General features: G+C 41.8%; 1 protein-coding gene across 5 annotated transcripts in view; it reads left to right on the plus strand.

Moving 5' to 3' along the window:
• Positions 1 to 12,639, plus strand: part of KIAA1549L (KIAA1549 like) — a 136,913-nt gene that overhangs the window by 52,578 nt on the left and 71,696 nt on the right. Inside the window, exons 2-6 of one of the 5 annotated variants that reach the window (XM_065839883.2) lie at positions 3,190 to 3,537; positions 6,376 to 6,990; positions 8,380 to 8,492; positions 10,010 to 10,229; positions 10,948 to 11,081. In XM_065839883.2, coding sequence (XP_065695955.2) covers positions 3,190 to 3,537; positions 6,376 to 6,990; positions 8,380 to 8,492; positions 10,010 to 10,229; positions 10,948 to 11,081 — 1,430 coding nt within the window. Of the gene's footprint in view, positions 1 to 3,189; positions 6,991 to 8,379; positions 8,493 to 10,009; positions 10,230 to 10,947; positions 11,082 to 12,639 lie in introns of all 5 variants that reach the window. The other 4 variants (XM_065839885.2, XM_065839884.2, XM_065839886.2 and 1 more) reach the window with 4 other exon arrangements.

The raw sequence follows: 12,639 nt of genomic DNA on the forward strand, positions 1-12,639 counted from the left end.
TGGTTGTTGTAATGAAGTTACTGCTAAATGGATTGTTGGAGATGGTGGTTAGTCTATAGCCCAAAGTATGAAAGAATAACAGAAAATCTTGAGATGTGAGAAACAGCTGCTGCTATGTACAAGCAATGGCTCGGTGCACAATATATGCAGGATGAAGTTCTTATTGTGACTTTTGTGTTGGTTTGAATTGATTGTCTTCTTTCATCAAGTGCTTTTAGTTGTTGGTAGGGATAAAAGTGAAATATTCACCCCGTCCTCCCTTTTTCCATTATAAAGTCTTTGTTTGTGCAGTATTTGATGAGGATCTGTAGTTGTTAATATCATCCTACCAAGTAAAAGGGTCAGGTAAAGAGTATGTACTTCAGTTTAAACTGCAGGTATTAGGAAGATAATTTCACCTTTTGTATGCCGCGTCCAGTCACCACCAGGTTGTTGAAATAATGGCAGAAGTTTGAAATGGGTACTGATAGTCAGTGTCTTTCTGTAAAGGTAGAATAAAACAAAAATTCTGGCAGTGGAATACCAGCATTGTATTTTGGCTGCAGAATATTAAATAATGTTTTTTAACCTGCAGTTACTCAAAAGCTTTACTGCATTAATGGAAGCAAACAAAAAGTTGCCAGTTGATATGGAATGAAAGAAGCAAGAACTGAAGGACTATAATTAAGCAGTGGTTAGAGGACATTTTTGTTCAGTGTTTTATCTTTTATTGTTTGAGCTTTGCTTCACTTCTTGTCAAAATGTGGTAACATCAATTCAACACTTTTTTCAGGTTTATATTGTCTCTTTGCTCATAATCATTCTCATTAAACCAAAGTGTGAATAAATGTATGGTGCAGACTGTGCAGATTGATGTTGATGGATTTTGCTGTTTTAGAAAGCAAGAAAACATTGACTTGTTTCCTTCCCCTTTAGGACTCATGTTTGTTGAGTGCTAGATGAAATCCCACGTGAAGATTTTACATTCACTGTTCAGTATGGCCTTTCAGTTCAGAGGTGAAACAAGACAGTTTGACATCTAACAGCTTGGGTAATGGTGACTTCATCAGCTGAGATGACCTCACAGAAGTTTAAGCTGCAGGTTGCCTAATGCCTGATTTTGCAAAGCACATAATCTAGTTCTTAATTTCAAGCATATGTTTGAGTCCATTTTAGCTGAGGAAAATACATCGTCTTTTTCCTACCTTCTGTTAAAAAGCTGTCTGACTGTAGCAGGGAAGGAAAAACCATCAAAACACAGTCTAAATCATAGTGGGCCTCTCAACATATGGTGGAACATGTAGAATATCAGAAATTAGGCCATACCAGTCTTTTAGTTCTCAGGTCCCCTAATGACACATTGGCAGCCACAGTCCAAACACAGAAGCATTATTTTTGTGCTGCAAAACTCTCCTGGTGGGTCAGGTTCCCTCGTAAACTCATTCCTGTCCAGCCTGATGATCTTCTGATGCAGTTTCATAAAGGCTAATTGGGTTTCCTCTTAGCCTGCTTATCTCTTGTTGCTCTAGGTAGCCCTGTGCCTGCCTACCTTTGCTTTCCTCCAAAATGCTAGTGTACAAGTTAGCCCATGTTAAGCAAGAGGTCTGGGGACTTTTTTAGTTGCTAAAAGGGCAGAGCTCTGTTCTGTCACCCATCCTAGAACTGCTCCTCTGAAACAACCTGTTTCTAGGTTCTGTATTCATTCTTGTGTTTCAATGGAGGAAAGATAATAATGGTCCTTCTTCACCACGGCTTAATAAAACTCTTAAATGCAGGGATAAAATGGAAGATTGTCTGTTGTTTTGGGTTTTTTGTGGGTTGTTTTTTGTTTATGGAGTGAAAATGCTACACTTAACGTAATTCCAACATGTTCCTGTTGATTGCACACAGGAGCCTGAAGGAGCTAGTCTGATCATTTACCTTGACCTGCACATATGGATGATGGGCGGTGTAGTACAAGGGCATCACAAGAAAGAAACTTAGCTTTAAATAGGTGCCGTGTGACCCAGTTTTCTCTCTTTTGCTGTATGGTGTTCTGTTGCTGGCTCCCATCCTTGCCAGCTGATCCCCTTTGGTGCCATTGGCTCTGTTGACCCTTGAACCATGTATCTTGAGGTCTGCCCTTGCTTACTCCTCCATGCAATTATGGGTATGGAGGAGGGTGGCATCCCCCTCGTCTGAGCCAGATGTGCTGGAGCTGGAAGGCAGGGACTGGCTCTGCATTGTGCCTCTGTTCAGCTGTGCAAGGAACACAGCTTGACGTGATAGCAAGTGCCAGTACTCGGTTTTGATCTATTGTCTTGGCAGGGGGGTGGGGGAAAAAAAACACCTTAAATTTTACTCTTGAGTGAATCTTAATTTTTAAATTAGTAAGAATGTGAGATTTCCCATGCTATGATTTTAGAATAACTGTAATCATTTTAAGAAAACAAAGCCTAGGAACATTATGGTGTTGAATGTAGAGCAAAGTGGTGTTTGAGATGATGCGTTGTACATCTGCACACATCAAAAAAGGATTTTAATTTCCTAATTGTTTTGGATCTTACCCCCCTTTCCTCATGTTCATTCCCCTTTTATTTTCTTCCTTTGTGTCTATTATTGCATGCATTATTAGAACTGGCAAGATGAGCACCTCCAGATGCATCCTGCAGGAACACAGCCAATGCTGACTCTGTTCCCATGTCAGAGTGCATGACGAGTCAGTGAAGCTTCGTTGTCAAAATCTATTCCCTTTCTACACTGCTTCTAAACCCATCTTCTCACACAATATTTTGACACAGGGTGACTGATAACCTCAAGAATTGTCCCCAGCTTAAAAATGTGTCTTTTAGTGTGTTGAACCATGGTAGTTAAAAGTAGTGTTTTGAAACAGTATGGTCGAGGAAGCTTTCCTTATTCTTCTGTCAGGTGTCTTGAGGGATTTATAATCTGCCACATTGTACCTTTCACTGTTTTTGTTGTTTTGTTTTTGGCGGGGGGTGGGGAGGGGATGTGGATTGTTTGTTTATTCCTTTTTTGTTTGATAGATTTGTTTTTGTGTTTTTTCTTTTTTTTAAAACTTTCTCTGAATTTTTAGACCCTTAAAATAAAAAAATAAGCTCACTAATTTTACTAAACATAAAGCATTTTGCTTTGTGATTTGTTGCAGCAAGACATCATCTCCTCTTCCTTTTGGGAAAGAACATACTCATTTTACTTATTATTTTACAGGCATCAGGCAACAGAATATCAATGTTGCTCCTTCTACAGGATCTTTTCCTAATTGGAGATCTATACTATCACCAACACGGCCTTCCACAGAAACTAAGACTTCCTCGGTAGCTGAAATTTCTATGGGACAGACTTTGGAGAATGCAAACTTGCTTCAGATGATAAGAACAACACTGAGTGGCACACGTACCAGGACTTCAGATCAAACTCACCTGTTACCCACCCTTTATCAAGGCAGTGGAAACAGTGCATCCCAGGAACCCGCTGAAGTTTCAGCTGAGTCACCTCTGAGGTCATCATCTCAAGATGCAGATGAAACAGCTGCTGTATCAGGTTTGCCTCAACTTGGTATGTTTGCCACATTGTCCACTACACCATCAGTGACACATTTGAGTACAGCTGTGCCATTTCAGCTGATGCCATTAGAAACACCCTCCATTTCAAAAGAAAGCACATCAGGACCAGCCATGCTTGCTGTTGTTCCATCACCATCATTCTCCTCATTGGTAATTCAGTCACCTCATACCATTAACTTTTCTAAACCAGCTGTACTGCCCATCAAAGTGCCTTTGTCTGCAGATCCTGAAGGTTTCTTCAACACAGATTCAGCCAGCTTGCAGGTTAGTGAAAGCAGAAATAGTCCTCTAAGCATGGTCACTGTAGTACGTTCCAGTATGGTGAATCACAGAAAGGGTCCCAAGCTGTTTACGGGTACCCTGCCTTTTCATCTCTTTGGATCAACAACAGTGCATTTCACAGGAACAGTGGGAAAAGGGTCTCCTTCAGAAAGGACCTCTTTTTTGTCAGTATACTCTGATATTCCTGTGCCACAAACATATCAGTCTTCCCTGCCAGTAACTTCCAGAAGCCTGTCGCAGTTTCCTAATGAGAGTCTGTATAACGTGTCTTCTGCCGGCAAAAAAACTAGCAGTCAACCATTTAAGGCAGTGTTGACTGACAGAAGCAGTGATATCGCTCCTCTGTCATTGCCAGTTTTTCAGGGTAAAGCAGAGGTTCCTACATCAGTCTCCCGTCCTTTGGGTACTCCACATCTAATACCCCGCATGAGTCATCCTCAGTCTTCCACAGCACAGACTAATTGCACCACAGGCCCTCTCAGTGCACCTTTCATGTCGTCAGCTTCCGAGAGCCTCGCTGAGGTCTCCAGCTCAACAGAGAGCACATCTTCCCTTTCGTTGCCAAAATCGCTTATTCCAGATGCAAAGCACGCTCACAGCGCGGTGCTGCCAGCACGAGCATTTAGAAGTGAAACAGATTTTCCCTTTAGAAATGCAACACACTCCTCTTCAATGAGCCCAAGGTCTCTCTTGCTAACTGAGACAAACGACACCTTTGCTGGGATGGCACGCACAAACAGTCCCCATGCAGCGGCAGCTAATGAGGATACTTTGCAAATGCCTTTGACTGTTTCCTTGCGGCACTCGGTGGTGGCTCAGAATCAGACCTTTGCAGGAGACCTGACTGATGGTGCTTCTCAGGCAAATGGCATGCGATTGCTGACTGCTTCTGCACGTACTCGCTCAACTTCTGATGGCTTTTCTGTGGCCAGAACAACTCAACAGCCCTTCACAAGAGGAGTGACAGAAAAGGTGTCCACAAACTTTATTGCTGATAATGTTCTGCCTTACGGATCTCAGCTTTCCAAGGTTTCTCCAGATACCCAAACTAGTATACTCCCCAAAGGATCAAAAATACGAGGCACTGTTTTGGAAACAGGCATGACTAGTCCTGGTCTAGCTACGGCACTGTTAATTACTTCCACTACAGGACTTTCAAACCGTGAACCTGCTATCAGAAATACACCTGCTACTAGTATCTTTGTGACTGCACGTCTTCCTCCTGGTGCTGCAGAAAGTCCAGACGTAACTGCAAATGAGGACAGAAATGTGAGAGTACCCACTGTTTTGACCCCCTATGTGGAATATTCACCTCCAAGAGCATTAAATCATTTTACTTCTGGTCAGACTACACGTTCAGTTGATAGAAAACATCTTGCTGCTGTCATGCCTCTAGCATGGGGAAGGCAGCCATCACTGGTTTCCACGGCAACAGTGACGGACAGCCACAGCTCCAGCTTTTCTAGGATTTTGAGTGCGGACTCTGAAAGCAATTTAGATTCTGTCAGCTCTCATGAAATCACAGCTTTGACTTCTGCATGGACCAATACAGCATGGCTGTCTTCAGCTGGCATTAGTATTCCTTCTGTGAAAACTTCAGTCAAAATGGCAATAAGAGAAGTTTCTCCAGCTACTTCTCCATTGGAAACTGGGTATCATGTACCATACTCAGTAGTTTCAAGTTTGCAAAAGAAAACGAATACAAATAAGCAGTCACTCTTCTCCATGCCTTCAGCAAACTATACATATGCAAACTCTAGTCAAAACATTTCAAATTTCAACTTTGTTTCAGCAAAGGGTGATAGTTTTCCAGAATTTGGTGTAGATTCATTTGCACTGAAAACATCTCCTGTTCAGTATTCAACCCTTGCTACCACTTTGACAATGCCTGATCCCCTGCAAAATAATCATGGAAGCACAGCTGAAAATGTTGCTAATGTCTTCACTGTTGGAGATGTTAATATCAGTATACACTATGAAGCACCTCTCTATTTACATGTGCCTCCTGTTAATGATGCAGCTGCTTTCCCTAGCTCTCTAGAATCACAAACAGCTGATGCTGGAAAGATTGCTTTATTGCCAAAAACCTTAGACACAACACCAATGTTGGATTTTCAGCTCACTGACAACTTGACTTTTTTGGCCAGCTATGAAAATAGTGCCATCCACAGCGTACTGCCAACAGAGCCCACCTTTCCCGTAACCAGGGCTTTCAGCTCAACTCTCTTGCATAGTTTTATTACAGCAGACGACATTGGTTCTGGAAACTTGCTAGAATTTGCAGACGACCAGTTAGAGTCCTCTGGTTATTTGGTTTCAGCTGATAAAAATCCAGCTACATTTAGTGTGGAGGAGAGGGACACAAGTGCTACAGGACATAGTCTAGTTCCCAGTGATATATCTAATAAAGCTATGCAGGGCAACCCGTTGCAATCCCCTACCACCAATGCTCTGCAGTCAGCCATCATAACTTCTGTCCATGCATCACCAACACCACTAACTTCTCCTTTTTTGTCAACAACCAACTTTACCCATTCTGTCATTACAGTGTTAACTGGAGTATCTTCTGGTGAAATACCTACAGTAGGAACTTCAGAAGCAAAACCACTAACAAGAAAATCATCTCCAGCTTCACCAGTGCCAGCTTCTTCCTTCTTTTCTCTGGGCACTGAGAACACACCTTTGCCGTCTGTGATGGCTTTAAGTACACCAATACTGACACTAACAAAAAATAACACGGCCACAAAACTGGCATTGGATCTAAGCTCAGTAGGAACACATACAGATTTTGCTTCTGCAACAAGAAACACGACTGCATCACCCGTGGTTGTGTCAGCTATGCTCATAACCCCTAAAAGCAGTACGGGCACAGCCTCCATGCTTGCACCCACAGCACATGTACCAAGGCAGATAGAAACAACAGTAGCTGACACCCAGAAGTTCCCAAGCTCAGAAATCACCAAAACGTCAACCCTGTATCCACTGACAATTACAGCAGCTTTGACATCTATTACAGCATCAGCGAAAACAACTAGGCTTCCCCCTACTCCCGTGGAAATCACCTCTGCTCTTCCCGAAACCACAGCAGCAGCCGCTTTCGCTAACATGACGGCAGCTCCTCCCTTGGATTGCCGGCTCTCCAGGAACCTTATGGTTAAAACAGGTACGGGAAGTCACTAAATTTGCTGAAAGGACGTGGCTTGTCTATGAGGGGCATCTGGTGATGAGGGGGAAATACACTCAAGTGTCAAAGAACATGGGGGCATTAGTGCTTAATCTGAGGATGAGACTGCTGCACTGAGAAACCAGATGGATAAAAGCAGGATTGCTAGTATGGGGGTGGCATTGGCTGTATTTGTAGTTTGGATTTTACAAGTGTGTGAAATGAAGCAGTGAGATCAGGTGCTCTCATGTTCAGGGATCTAGCAGAACCACCTGTGTGGAGGGACAACTGCATATGATATGATGGTTTGGTCTCTGCTTTGCAGTAAGGGTTGTGTGTCACTGGAGAAGACAGTACAGTAGCCTACCTCAGTCTTTGGCCCTGTTTACATATGAGCATCTACTTCTGTTTTTATGTGAGTTACTAATTCTGTCATTAAAGACACATTTAAAAATGATGTTTAGCATTTAGAATTGTATGCTTCAAAACGGGAGGATTTTGAGCTTTTTATGTGAACAGTGCCACTTCTGGCTCTAGGTGTGTTTTTTTTTTTTAACAGACAGCTTTTTCTTAACTATAAGAACGCCATACTAAAGGGACCTAGAGAGTTCTTTTGCCCAGGCTTCATATGGACTCCTTACAGTAGCACAGTGCAGCACTGGAAGATGTGTGTCCTGGAGGTCTCAGCAAAAAAGTATAGCTTCCTAAAAGAGTTTATGACACTGTACAGCCATGAATAATACTGAGGACAATGAAATAAGCAGCTTCTGGACCTAATGTGTGTTTAGTAGTTGCTAAATATCAGTATCTATTTCTGAAGATAGAAGTACCTTTTATACAGTATAGGATTGAAAGTACTTAAATACAGCTATGAAAGTTTCTGTAAAGTATAAGAGAAAAAGAAAAAAAAATAGTGATAATAAAGACAATGTACAGACACTTCCTAAATGAAAAATAGTTGTACCAGTGGGGTAACACATGTATTTGTTTATTTAATTCTTGCCATGAAGGTGTGAAGCACATGTCATTTCCTTAGTCCTGCCTGTGCAGCACCAGCTCAGTCCCCTGGGAATGCTGCACTAGTCTGTCTGTGGGCGATCCTGTGGCATCAAACTTCCCTTGCAAAAGGCAGCATGCAAAGACTTGTTGTTGCTAAAGAGATTGCATTTGTTAGACCTCAGTCTGGAAGCAATGGGCTATTGCTATGGGATGAACAGGGAACGTGGGGATCCTACTGAGCCCCTGCAGTTCTTGCTGCCATTGGAGCTGCTGCAAATCCCAGCTGCTTTGATGATCTCCATCTAGGCAGCCCAACAAAAAAGAACTTAAAAATACAAGCAGTAGCATGGTAATGTCTTAAACTGACACGTGGCTTTTGTTGTTCCACAGTTCTTTTTCTGAACACAAGGAGGATGCTGATCAGCAATCCCTTCAAGGAGAGTGTGAGAAAAGGACTCAACCAAATGCTGAGACAAGCTTTCAACCAAAATGTCAGTGCTCAGGTAAGCATGCTTGGCTTGCCTGCGTGATTTCACCAAAACAGCTCTCCCATTAAGAGAATCCCGGCTGGCTGCAGCTCCAGCACTGTCTCTGGATGCAGGAGGCCTCTTGGAGGGGAGTATTGAGCTTTTCCTATGGAAAGCAGGAATAGATGGCACCCACTCCAGGCTCTAAAAATAGAAGGACAACTCAAAAGCTTTTGCCATTTTATTTGATGAAGTAGAAGGGAGAAATGCATCTTTCTTTTTGGTATGTTCTGGGAAATGCCTACTGACAGCAGTTTCCTCATCCCCCAGCAGTTCAGGACTGACTCCTGTTCACCATCAGCCAAGTGCTGCTGAGCTCAACCTGGATCAATTGCAAGAGCAGAGCTGGTAAAAGGAGTGTCACTGCTGTCAGTTTGCTCCCTGGCTTGAAAACCCAGTACCTGACAAGTGCAGTTCCACAGGGAAGAAACTTTTGAACAAGGAGAGAGCACATTGTATTGAAAATAAATGAGGGAGATGTGTTTGTCACTTTGCAGCTAAATTGCACAAACTCCTCTGTATTGCTGGGTGTAAGAGCAGGCTGAGGCGGACTGCTAGGACACTCTTATCTGCCATGCAGGTTCCTGTGTACTTAGGCAGGGGTTTGTGTGGAGCCCAAGGCTGTTACAAGTTACAGTCACCAAGCTACTGGGAAAGAAAAACGTTATTTTGCTCAAAATAGAGGGCATCAGGTCAACTTCTGCACCCACACTCTATTGCTGCAAGTTCAGGTGATGTTCATCAGTTTGAGAATTGCATATTCCTGAGTGTCAGGAGCAGTGGTGGAAACTCTCAGACTCTCCCACCTTCTTGTAAATCCGAGACAAGCTGCCTTTTCCTGATGGAGGAAACCAGGTAAAATTTAGTGTGGAGGACTTGTTTCAGGGCTTAAATATTTTGGAAAATGCAGCAATTTGACATAAAACTCAACAGCTGTTCTGGTTCACAGTGTGTTCATTCTCGTGGTTTGTCGTTGCTACTGATATTGGCGATAGCTTAACCATTTGGGACAGTATGGGAGAAATAGTGTAGAAGAGACAGTTGAGGTTGAAGAATCAAATATTGGAAATATTGGAAAACTTGTCTCCAAACCTACAATGACAGACACATGCACAAAGTCAGAGAACTTCAGGTATGAAGTAGGAGCTGGATGTTCTCTGTATTCTCTATATTTTTACATTCATAAGGAAAATGTCCCGGTATCCATATGTGAATGAAGTCCCAGCCTAAATTAGAGGTATGTGAGCTCTGGTAGCAACACTGCACTGCTTCAGTTCAGAGCACATGCTGCATGGGCTGGGTCTAAAGCGCTCTGAGCTGTTCTGCTATTATAATACCATGTCTGATGTGACACTAACTGATCCTGTAGGGTTTATAGGGGATTACAGGATAGAAAACCCTGCAAGGGGGCCATATTCACAGTGAGAAGTCCCATCAAATAGTGGTTGAACTGCCAACAAAATTAAGAAGAAATGTTTCCCTGTGCGTTTTAGGTTGAAATCCTGGAGCAATCGCACAACGTAACAGTTGGTTACTACGTTACACGGGGGAGACTGGTTTTTATACCAGCTGCTGTGATTGAAAGGCTTCTTGCGTACGGTATTAGCAACGCCACGGCAGACATAAAGCAGCACGTACCACATCTGCAGTCTGTGGCGGCACTGGCCTTGCCATGGAAGCCCCTTCCCGCCTACCACTTCCAGCTGAAAACAGGTGAGCGAGGTCCTGCCCACCCGGGGTTGTGTGGTAACCTGTGTTTTGCTTATATAGGAAAAAAAAAAAATATATATATATATGTATATATTTTTTATTTCTGTACCTATTGGATATGACTTATTTCCTAGCAGTATAAGCCAGGGTCATTGCTTAACCCCTCTGTACCATTACAAGCATCAATGCAGAGTAGTTGTAGTGCAGTAGAACAGTATAAGCTACAAAAGGGCAGAGAATGCTGTGCAACAGCATATTCAATTGTAAAAAAGATTTCTTGTGTCCTTCATGTTTATAGACACATACTAACTGGGTAATTGCAATAAGTATCTTTTTTTCATAGCATTAGCAGAATGAGAATCAATATTATGATTGATTATATCTTGTAAAAGCCAATGACCTGCAAGATTCAAGAGTATAACTTGTGTTTTAGAATGATTTCACTTACTGCCTGGCTCTGAGTAAGTATTTGACCAGTAAACTGCTCTTATGATCTTATGTATCACAGCAGAAACAATTTCCATTTGTTTGTGGAGAGTATCAACTCTAATAATGCAATTTAGAATGCTTTAGAATGATGCTTAAATGGCACAAACTGATCCTTTGTACCATTATTTTCACCTGCTTAATTTGCAAATTGGTCATTTTGCTGCCAGACTTTACAGGAGTTATGCGACCAAAAATATTTTGTCCACATACAAATAAGTTGTTCCTTTTCCAGAGCTGCAGTTTGTGGGTCAGACAGACAATATACAGTCATGCAAGTTTGTTCAGACCATGGAGCAACGGTTACAGAGAGCATTTCAGGATGCTGAAAGAAAGGTCTTAAATACCAGCAACAACTTAACAGTTCAGGTACAATGTTGGTGCTTTGCCAGCGCTTGTTGCAAAACTCTCTGGGTTATTCTTTCTTATGTGCATGCTTGTATTTCAACATGGTATCTCTGACAAGTCACTATGGAAGTAAGTTTATGCTTTCATCTGAAATAAGGGTGTTTTATTTATCGCGGGAAAACTTTTAAATGCATGATTTATAGAAGGTTGTTACTGTTATTTTAATGAATTTGAATTTTACTCTTTGCAGTTAAATAATTTAACTGTAATTCAAATAAAATTATATAAAATATTCTTGAAAAATGCGTCTTTTTCCTGAATATGTTATTTTGACATATTAATTGCTTTCAGTGAGGCTATTCAGGTATAAAGATAGTGACATGCATAGCCGTTTGTAAGATCTGAACTATTAAAATATATAGATGTTGTGTTGTTTGGTTTTTTGTTTTGTTTTGGTTTTTTTTGGTGTGTACATTCCAGTTCCATACAGATTCAAAATCACTGTTACGGGCCTGATTTTTGCAGACCTTTGTATGTATAGTGGGCCAAAACTCTTGTGCTCTGTGCTATACTTCAGGAATAAAGAAATTATCCTCAGGGTGATATTATGATATGTATTTGACTTAGCATAAAACTCTATGTATGGACTTGTGCTCCTCAGAATAGCTTGTATACAGCTTACCAGAAGGAGAAAATTGGTCATCGGGGCTCTGCTTAGTTACTTTGGCATTGCCTCTTCTGAGCTTGTGCTCAAACTGGAGGAGCTCAGAGGGGCAGAAAAGTGCATGGCAAGAGGTGACCTACTGCAGTAGGTAGAATGATTATTAAGCTTTTCAATAGCTGTGTCTGTGACGCTGCAGGGAACTTCATGGTGGCTAATTTGCTTACGGCAGAAGTACTAGATCTCACAAAGCACCTAGGCAATTTTGTAAAGAGTCCTAGAAGAAGGCAGTAGTTGTGGATTTTGTGGGTATTGCCAACTTAGGAAGTGATGGAATGAAGGTCTTGGAGGCAAGGTATAAACTGGGAAGGAAGAGGCTCAAAGGTGTGATCTTCATGGTAAATTTTTCCAAAATTATTCTGGTACCACCTAAAGGACTAAGTCAGTGCAACAGAAAATAATATGAGAGTTTTAGATGAATTACAAATGGAGGACAAGTTCTGGATCAGGTGGAGCCGATTCAGAAAAGGTGTTGCTGCACTGCAAGAGTAGAGGGAAGGGCAGCAAGATGGGTAAAAGACATGAAACAACTTCCACACAAGGAGAAATTAAATTTGCCATGGCTCTCCAACCATGAGTGGTGTAGTGAATCAGGAGTGATTGCTTGGAGTTTCCCATAACAGAACTACTCAGATTTATATAAAAAGAAGAATCTTTTCACACAGTGGGTAATAAAATCTTGGGGATTTCCAGAGTTAACTGGAAAAAAGCAATTGGCCCAACTTATAGAACAAAAATTCATGAAACATTTTTAAACCAAATCATATGATTTATAACTCAGGCCATAGCTGTGGTCTAACCTTACACTGTGGAAAAGAGTCCTCTCTCCTTGGCTTGTACTCATTGCCCAACCATCTG

The sequence above is a fragment of the Patagioenas fasciata genome, chromosome 5, assembly GCF_037038585.1.
Source record: "Patagioenas fasciata isolate bPatFas1 chromosome 5, bPatFas1.hap1, whole genome shotgun sequence".
NCBI classification, from domain to species: Eukaryota; Metazoa; Chordata; class Aves; order Columbiformes; family Columbidae; genus Patagioenas; species Patagioenas fasciata.